The sequence below is a fragment of the Engraulis encrasicolus genome, chromosome 18 (genome assembly GCF_034702125.1).
Source record: "Engraulis encrasicolus isolate BLACKSEA-1 chromosome 18, IST_EnEncr_1.0, whole genome shotgun sequence".
Classification (NCBI taxonomy): Eukaryota; Metazoa; Chordata; class Actinopteri; order Clupeiformes; family Engraulidae; genus Engraulis; species Engraulis encrasicolus.
Genome location: NC_085874.1, coordinates 47,900,192 through 47,910,191, shown reverse-complemented (window position 1 = coordinate 47,910,191; position 10,000 = coordinate 47,900,192). Strand labels below are relative to the sequence as shown.

The 10,000-nt window shown below is 44.9% G+C and overlaps 1 protein-coding gene across 3 annotated transcripts in view; it reads right to left on the bottom strand.

Annotated features, from left to right (window-relative positions):
- The window catches only part of lpgat1 (lysophosphatidylglycerol acyltransferase 1), a 105,557-nt gene that overhangs the window by 31,871 nt on the left and 63,686 nt on the right, over window positions 1–10,000 (bottom strand). For all 3 annotated transcript variants that reach the window (XM_063223767.1, XM_063223765.1, XM_063223766.1), the window contains exon 6: window positions 7,971–8,103. In XM_063223767.1, the coding sequence (XP_063079837.1) occupies window positions 7,971–8,103 (133 nt within the window). The remainder of the gene's footprint in view (window positions 1–7,970; window positions 8,104–10,000) is intronic.

Genomic DNA, 10,000 nt, shown 5'->3' with positions numbered 1-10,000 from the left:
CCACGACACTATGCACTAAAGACCTCAGTGCACTATGTGCACTGTGCTCTAGGGCTGGGTGAAATAATCGAGTTAATCGATAATCGATCGAATCGAAACAAAATTCACATAATCGATTCACAGGGCACAAAATCGATTTTTTGGTTCTTTTTCTTTTTGTTCTTTTTGTTTAATTTAGGTATATGGAAAATACCCAGTAGGTATTAGTCAATTAGGCCTAGGCCTACTTATTACAAATTAGCAATCTGTTAACACTGTCAAGCCACAGCCCTTTGACATTTTTATATAAAAATAGGCAACAGCATCTTTTGGGGGAAATCCTGGCACCAAGAAGGGAACGGATTGAATCGATTCGGAATGAATCGAATCAAATCGACTTGAATCGTAATTAATTGATTAAAGACTAAGAATCGAAATCGAATCGATACAGGAACATGGCTGGAATACCCAGCCCTACTGTGCACTGACTGTCAGTGCACTGAGACAAGTGTGTGATTTGAGACACAGTCAGAGGGGTACACTGTGCAGGAAATGGTCAAAAAAGGTACTGCAACTATGCTGCTCATTGAAATTGGGCTGCCTATTGCCAAATTTGATCTTTTCATGAAAACAGAGGCAGGGGGCGACACTGATATGGCAGGAGGCCAGATTGATTGATTGATTGATTGATTGTTTACATTTATTGCCATTTCAGCAGCTATGGCTATATCATGGCCAATACAGATAGAGAAAAAAACATTACATCACATTTTAAAAAAAGGAAACACAACTGTATAAATTAAGAGACTAAATACGCTTCTTAACATCAATACATTCCAAAAAATTCAAAACCTTTAAAGGTGGGACCTTATTAAAAATATCAAAAACAGTATCTTTCTTGAAAAACTGCTGCCTTTTCATTCTCAGTGCAGAGCAAGTTAAAATATGCTTAATAGAAAGAGGGCTACAACAAAAATCACAAAGAGGGGGCACATCTCCAGTCAACAAAAAACTGTGCGTCAATCTACAATGACCAATTCGACATCTTGTATAAACAACTTGGTCACGCCTACACGAAAATGACTGGATAACTGTTTGCTTAACAGATTAACCATTTGTCGTTGGTATAAGAGCAAAGCAAAAGGTTTGAGATCAGAGGTAGGAATTGGACATTCAGAAATGTCCTCAGTCAAGACCTGCTTAGCAGCGCTATCTGCCTTCTGGCAGGAGGCCAGAGCAGAGGCTGCAGGAAGGGAGAACAAAGAGTGACTTGCACCCATTAATAAACTACTCTGGCATCGCAAGTTTCATGTGGATGTCTTAGCAAATGGCAGCGCCAGCAGAGTCTTACAGCAGTTGCCTGATTTTCATAGACTTCAGATCACTACTGCGATTCTGGTCTGACCAGGACTATAACGATTAGCATTTTCATACAGGAAGAACTTTGTTTCCATGGCCTGGTTAACCCGCCTCCCTCGGCTTGCTACTGGTTTAGGCATGTGCCAAAGTTTAAACCAAACATTTCTTAGCCCAATAGAACGTCTCTGCTTAAACCACGTCACTGCCTTGAACTTGCCTCTACCCAGGACGGTTGGAAATGCTCAGTTGATTGGTTCCAGACAAAGTGGGTGGAGTTCCCGCTGTAGCGGGAATGAGCAAGCTCCTGGCCCTACTGTGTGTAGCTGAGCCGAAGGTGTTGCGTCACCAGTAGGGCGGAGCCTTGCTACTACAGCAGCACAGTAGTGGACAACAAGCAGGACTGGCCTGCACACCAGGGCTTGACACTGGCACCTGCCAACCAGTCAAATGCTGGTAAAACTTGACTCGGGTTAGTAACAGTTTCAGTCTCACTAGCCACTTCGACAGGTAATTTTTTTTTTTTTGGGTGACAAATCAGTAATTGCATCAATTGTTTGTATTTAAATGCAAGAATATTCAAAAGAAAAAAAAAACCTGACAACACACTCTGGCTAGCAGAAAGGCTGAATGGCTAGTGTCTCGGGAAAACCACTAGCCACAGTGGCCGGTGAGCAAAAAAGTTAACGTCAAGCCTTGGTGCACACCATCTGTTCTCAGGAAGGCAGAACGCAAACGCAAACGCCTCCATCTGGGGTTAGGATGTGCCTGATCATCCAAATTAATTTTAGGTTTTAGCTTCTCCTCAAGTCCAAGATAAGACACACAAACAGACACACAAACAGACACGCACACAGTCACACACACAGCGAGAGAAAGAGAAAGAGAAAGAGATGATGCGATTCGATTAAATCGCGGGCCGACACATAGCTACATTTTCATTATTATTTACACCGCTAGTGATGGGGGACGTGCTCCAGTAACAAGACAGGGAAGGGCCACCGCCTTTCCAATTGCATGTTTTCAACATTGTGGAGCCCAAAAGGTTTAATGGGGGTTCCTGATTCAGACAATTGTGAGGAATTCAAACATGCAAGTCTTACAAACCCATCTGTGTAAGAACATAGGCTACTGACATAACCTACTGTATGTGGATTGTGTGTCCGTGTGTCCGTGTGTGTGTGTGTGTGTTCTTGCTGTCCATCTGTGTATGAACATACTGACGTAGCATATGCTGTGTGTGTGTGTGTGTGTGTGTGTGTGTGTGTGTGTCTGTGTGTGTGTGTGTGTGTGTGCGTTGTGGTCCATGTCCATTTATGGAGACACTGACGTAGCGTATGCGAAGCGTGACATAATTAGGTCAGCAGGAGTTTAAAAAGGAAAATCATACAATTATGATTATTAAGGTGAAGAGTGAGGAGCACTGCTGACCAGCCTGTCACTACAAGGAACCGAACACGTAACAGAAAGAGAGAAAGTGTGTGTGTGCATGTGTGTGTGTGTAGGTATCGTTATCTAAGTATGCTTGCTTGATTGCGTGCGTGTGTGTGTGCGCGCGCGTGTGTGCGTGTTTGTGTGTGTATGTGTGCGTATGTGTCCCCACGTGTATGTGTATGCCGGCGTGTGCGTGCGTGCGTGCGTGCCTTTGCTTTCCAGGCTTCAGGGCAAGTTGCCGGATCGCAGGCTGGCCTTATCGCAACTCTGCCGCTCGGCCGCATGGGTAAGTGTAACCGCACACCTGTGCCAGCGTAACAGCTTACCTGCCTGATACCAGCGTTAAGACTGGCGTTTAATAGTGGTGTGGATTGGCACTGCCCTCACAATCCGATTCGATCACAATTCGGGAGGTAGCGATTCGATTCGATGCGATCTGATTCAATTCCACAATGCATTGCAATGCAACATTTCTACTGAAAGCAAAGCAAATGTTTCACCAGCCATGATGAGGCAATACAAGTAGTCAGATACTGAGCAACAATTTATTGGCTGTTTTCTGTATCAGTGTTTTCAAGTGCTTTTATTTAATTTAACATTCATTTGCCCCCCGAAATATCCATGGAAGTAATTGAAACTTAAAAAAAATTCCGGATTGATTCTGACCCATGTTACTCCTCTGTTTATGCTTGAGCTGGCCTAGCCCCAGGGCAGACTCTTGACATCATGTTTAGTTAGTTTAGCTTAGTTTAGTTTGAGTGTATGTGTATGTGTTTGTGTATGTGTTTGTGTATGTGTTTGTGAGTGTGCCGTGTGTGTACTCTTTATTAATTAAAGGTGCCCTATTATGCTATTTAGAATAACTTTCATTGTTAATATTTTGCTTTACTGTGGTTAGTGGAGTTAATTTTGAATGATCACTTGTTTTCATGTCCATTATTTTTTATTATTGTGCACATGCACCCTACGCCGCCTGTTTGAAACACGTGGAAGTGCAGAATGTTAGACCCTTCAACATTCTGAAATCTCGACGCAGCATGGAGCGTTTCATCAAGCATTCTATTACTAATATTACGTCAGCAGCACAGCTGTTTTTGACCTGGAATCCAACCCTGTAGCCTATGTCTAAAGTTGACAGCCAAATAGTTCACCCAATGTCCACAATTAATCTGAAAAGGATGCATCATAAGTCCCACGTTGTTATTTGTGCACCTTGCTGTGTCATTTGCTGAAACCTAGTCCCTATCCAATGCGAGTCTTCCGTGCATGGGCTACAGTTTGATTTCAAAATCGCTTGGGACAATTAGGCTGCCATTAATCTGAGAAAGGGTTGAAAGTGCTGGGTACAGGCTATTGCTTCCGATTTGAGGTTTCATGAAATAATACGCGCGTAATAACGCGATTGTGACCATATATATATATTTTTTTTTAAATCTGCGCTGTCTTGTTTATTTCTGATATCCTGCGCTGAAGAATCTCAAACATTATTAACGCAACAGTAGGGGCCTGATTGGTTAACCCGCTGTCTAGCCTTGCATACTGTAGCCCTAAAGTTGAAGTTATCAGCCAAGTTTACTGCTCGCAAACAGACAAGTGTCGCGCTGGTCTAGGTGGGAGAAGTCTAGATCTGCTGTTGACAGGTGGAAATTTGAAGACACAAAGAATGTTCTGGGATTGAAATCAGATCACATTCCCTTGTTAATGACAAGTTTCTTCGCTCCCGCGGCAGCCCCCATCTGGCTGTCAAAGACGCAGTCCGAAATTGAAAGAGTGCGCCCAGTAGCCTAAGACAAGGGCACGACTTGTCGGACTCAAACCTATAAATTCAACGTCTGTCAGTGATATCGTGACACCCTATTTGTGATATGAACTCCGTGTTCAAATTCGTCCTGTGGTCTATTTGCAAGCCAGACTGAATAGGCTACTGAGCGCACGCGTTGTTGGCTTTTAAAAATGAGTTCCTGTTTGCTCGTTGTCTGTAGGCCTAATGCACAATGATGATAGGCTATGCTTCATAAAAATACATTTCAAGGTATTTTCAGGTGCATGGTTTCATTTTAGTAACTGCATTTCTATTTAGTCCCCGGCAGAAATGATGCGCCCACTGGATTGGAAGCGCAATGGGCAGTCCTCGATGGATTGGTTTCATACTGGGTCTTATAATAACGCCTAGGCCTAGTCTCGGTTTCGTGGTTTTTTTGTTCGCATTTATCGACAGGACAGGATTTTTTTTATATAACAATAGGCCCTATCCGTTTCAGTTTCATTATTTTTGGCATGCCGCCCGACGACTCGACCAGTTTTAAACGACGTCAAGCCAATATCCACGTTGCTCTTGCAGATATGATGGACAAAACTGCGTTGCATTAATTACTGAATTGTAGCCTACGCATAGCCTATACTAACTGGCTAATCCTTGCCAACATTGCTGATGCAAACGGCTGCTGGTCATGTCGTGATACCTATTTGGATAACATCAGCGCACGTCTTCTAATTAATGTTATGCTTCAAGCGGCAATACAAGTGTAGGGTTTTCACATCTTACCAAACAAAAGTTAGTCTTGCCAACAGCATATGCAAAACGGCCCTGAAGCGAATAGAGAGAGAAAGGAGAGATTCGAGTCTTTCACCCACTTGGAAGTGTTTTGGATTCTCAGTGCGCAACTGCGTTAACGCGTTCTGCCTGTTTTCGACCTTCCTCATTCAACTGTTTCTGACCCGTTAGCCATAGGCCTACTATTTAATCAATGTAAAATGCAGCTTTAATATCACAATGAAACAAAAATATATAACTTGGGCCACAGGTGAGTGTAGCCTCCAGTCTAGACCGATGCTGTAGCCTATTGACGGAGCCGATTTATGAATTGAAAAAAAAACATGCGTAGCCTAATGGAATAAACTTGTGGATGGCGAAATCCTACACTATCCTTGTAGGCTACACTATTCTTGTACACTATTTTGTACACTGAGTGGTGTATTCACAAATAGGATACATCTCATCACAATACTGTCAAATTCAGATAGGCCTAGGCTATGTGGCTGCGATGAACAAATGCGCATTAGGTTCTGCTGTCTCTCTGCAATTAATAAATGGTCTGTGACATCGTCAACACTCCATCCCATAAGCAGCAATGTTAGGTACAGCATGACGTAGACCCGTACCGGAAACAAAAGCTATAGAATGTTGAAAACCCAACCACGCGTTCTCTGACAGTTGAGAAATAGCGTTCCTGCGGCAGAGAAATTCTCCCCCAAGAGGCCAATTTGTGAAATGCAGCTTTCACCAAGCTTTTACATACAACAGATGCTGTGTAACCCAATAAATGGGTAGTGGACATGAAAAAGCATAATAGGACCCCTTTAAAAAAAAAAAAAAAAAAAAACCCCCCTTTGCAACTGCACTTGTTGTTCTGTATATTTCCTGTGCACTTTGTATTTGCTTATGATGTTGCCTTGATTATGTTCTCTTTTGAAAGTCACTTTGGTTATAAAGCGTCTGCCAAATGCAATGTAATGGGGGCAGTAGGCCTACACCTGCAGCGAAATGGTAAATGGTAAATGGACTGCATTAACAGTATATAGCGCCTTTCCACTCCTTCGAGCACTGAAAGCGCTTTACATTGTATGCCTCACATTCACCCATTCACACTCACTTTCACACACCAGTGGCCGTGGCTGCCACGCAGGGTACCACTCTGCCACTAGGAGCAACTTGGGGTTAAGTATCTTGCTCAAGGACACAACGATGGAGTCAGGCCGAGCGGGGCTCGAACCTGCAACCTTTGGGTTGCCGAACGTCTCCTCTACCACCCGTGCTACCATTGCCCCGAAGCGAAGCCGAGAATGTGGACATAGCATAAGCTGTGGTAGAGTGTGCAGTTCTGATGGCAGCAGTATCGGAGCATTTATTGCTTCAATATCGATGGCAGCTCATATTGAGGAGTCACAGGATATTATTATAGACTATATTGACGCTTTAGAGATCAACAGAAAATACTTTTGAAGGAATTTGCTGATATTGAGGCAATAAATGCTCCAATTATTTTTCGACCTGAGAAATGGAATCCTGCTACAGTCTCCCAGGCCTAGTAGTGGAGCTTACGAAGCTGCGCGGAACTACAGGTCGGCCAAGAGCAGGGTTGCCAGATGAGGCTGATGACTGATTTCCAGCCCAAAAAATTCTAAAAACCCGTCTGGAAGTACTAAATCCCGCCCAATTCTATTGATTTCTATGGGCAAACATTTGGCGGGTTTTTCCTCCAAAATCCATTTTTTTCCCCACACAAGGCCATCCTAAGCAGCCCAATTGGGCGGGAAACCTCCCAATCTGGCAACACTGGCCAAACGCCAGGCAAGTGAATGTGGGCGTGGAGTAAAAAGTACCTGGTGTGCATGTGTGACTGTGGCCGTATGGTACCTGCAAGTGCAGGTGTGAACATGCCAGTAGTCTGAATGTAGGAGATGCAGGTGTGAATATGCCAGTGGTTGGGCCAGAGATTCTTTAAGTATATAGAGATATGCCAACATAATAGGTTTCTATGGGCACCTAACGCGACAGGGTTCCGGTCTGCCTAAAGGGGCATGTCATAATGCTCCTACAATGAATAGAACAGTCCTCAGGTCTGCCTAGGTCTGCCTAAGGGGGGCCATAATAGAACCAGGAAACAATGGGCCAATGGAACCTCTCTCTCTCTACTCTCTCTGGTTGGGCTGTAGTGTGAATGTAGTGTGAATGCAGGTGGTACAGATGTGAATGTGGGCATGGAGTTGAGTACCTGGAGAGCATGTGTATCTAAAGGGCCGTACACACACGTCGCTACTAGTTACTCGCTCAGCGAACGAAGCCAATAGAATGTCAATGTGTTCCAGCGAGTCTCGCTGGCGAGTAGGCGAGTACTGTACAAGCGATGCGATGTGGGCGGATCCCGAGTTGAAAATATTTTATCTTTGAGCGAGGCGAGTAAGCGAGTAACCAATTGGAAGGCAGAGTTCGGTACTTCTCGTCTGTTTATTGGCAGTTAAAGCCGCGGGAACTTTCAGCGAACGTTCCATGAAAGAAAGTCGAGTAGGCGAGCAAGCGAGAAGCTAGCAAATAGCAGCGATGTGTGTGGCCGTATGGTGGTACCTGCAAGTACAGGTGTGAATATGCCAGTAGTCTGAATGTAGGAGATGCAGGTGTGAATGTGGGCCTGGCTGCTTACCTGTAGTGCACGTGCGTGACCGTGGGAGGCCTGTAGCCAAAGATCCACGTCTGGATGTCCATGGGCCGGGCTTTGGGGTAGCCTATGGTCACATCCACCACCCACTGAAGACCCTGCCTAGATTTACTGGCCCCTGAGGGAGAGAGAGAGAGAGAGAGAGAGAGAGAGAGAGAGAGAGAGAGAGAGAGAGAGGGAAAGGGAGGGAAAGAGAAGAAGAGGTTTGCATTTTAAAACAACCCTTACTGTAACAATATTCTTTTGATGTGCACATTTGTAGACGCTGAAACTCTCACTGCTCGTTCCAAAATTTCTCTCAATCAACCTGTTCCATCAAAGGCAGAGAGTAGGAGGAGGGATTTGAACGTCTCTGAGACCAGACGCTTGCTAGTAGCCGCATTCGAGTACTCTCAAATGAAATCTTGGCCGCCGTTGTCCGCAGACTCCATGTGAGCAAGACTCAGCAGTCACTCAAGTAGTTCAATCAACAAAACACAAGTCGAGCACAAGACCAAATCTCCCAAGACGATGAGCTCGCACCAATCTGATCTACATACCATATGACAGGGCCATCATGTGTGGTGTAGGGGGACAGGTGGGGAGGAGGACTTGTAGTGGGGTGCACTGTAAACTTAAAAAAAAATGTATTTTAATGGGCTTTTTCGCCTTTATTTCAGATAGGACAGTGAAGAGCGACAGGAAGCGAATGTGGAGAGAGAGAGACGGGGTAGGGATGGCAAATGACCCAGGCCGGATTCGAACCCTGGGTGCAACCCTTGGGCATGCAAGCCCAAAATGTGGGGGGCTTAACACGCTGCGCCACAGCGCCCCCTCACTGTAAACTTTTTTTTAGGGGTGTAGGACAACGCATCTACTACACAGAAGTCAGTGACCTTTTGCCCCACCAGTTCAAAGGTGCGTCACTGCCAAGGTGATATCAAAGAGGTTGGATATATAATAAGAGGAATCGAAACACGCCCACTCAATGCAAAAGCGTGTGCTCAAAATTTGGTCTCCTAAGAGGGCGTTGTCCCTCCTTCTTCTTCTCTTTTCGTGGTGTTTGCACAAGACGTGCGCTACCGCCATCTACAGCGCTAAGGGGACTCCCTTTATTCGCTACCTCAAGACTCCGAAGGTCTCCTAATCGAAGGTCTCCTAAAGGGGCGTTCACCCGACGTAAAGTGGATACCAGAAAAGAACCCGCCTGCTTTATCTCACTCTCCTATACGATTCTCTGGTGATATGCAGATGTGCATTGACAGAGATAAGCAACAACAGGAATTGCACGGCCCGTCTACAAACGCTCTGCTTAGGAGCATGTGCCCCGTCAAACACGGTTCCTCACCATCACGCAACATTTCAGTCCAGAATGCATTGCAGACTATACAGTCATGCAGACTGCATTGTGGAATGTTGACTACTAGTACGAATAAACAAACTGCTAGCATGAAAACAAACAGCCAACACTGTCTCATGGTTATGACATCATAATAAAGAGCCGGCTGTTGAGCCTGATGTGTACAGACAGGAAGGCAAATGAGAAATGAGAGGTTTTTAAAAAAGGAGAAAAGATCAAGAAAGGTCACCACGCCACCATCCACCTTGCCTGGTTAACACCAGACCTAATCACAAGTGAGATTAGATCGAAACGATTGTGTAGAACTAAGGGCAGTATGGGAGTTCCCAGGCTACCATCCACCAGCATTTCCAAGGAATTTACCCGGAGATTCACCACATTCCACACCCCTTACCAACAGTGCACACCAAGTATGCATGACTCACCTACACACACACACACACACACACACACACACACACACACACACACACACACACACACACACACACACACACACACACACACACACACACACACACACACACACACACACACACACACACACACACACACACACACACACACCACGTTTTGAGTCACTACACTTGGATTGTGTAAGTGTATTTTAACAGGGAAAATTCCCGGCGTCACCATCAATCCACCACCATATTCACCTTGGCTTATATGGGCAGTC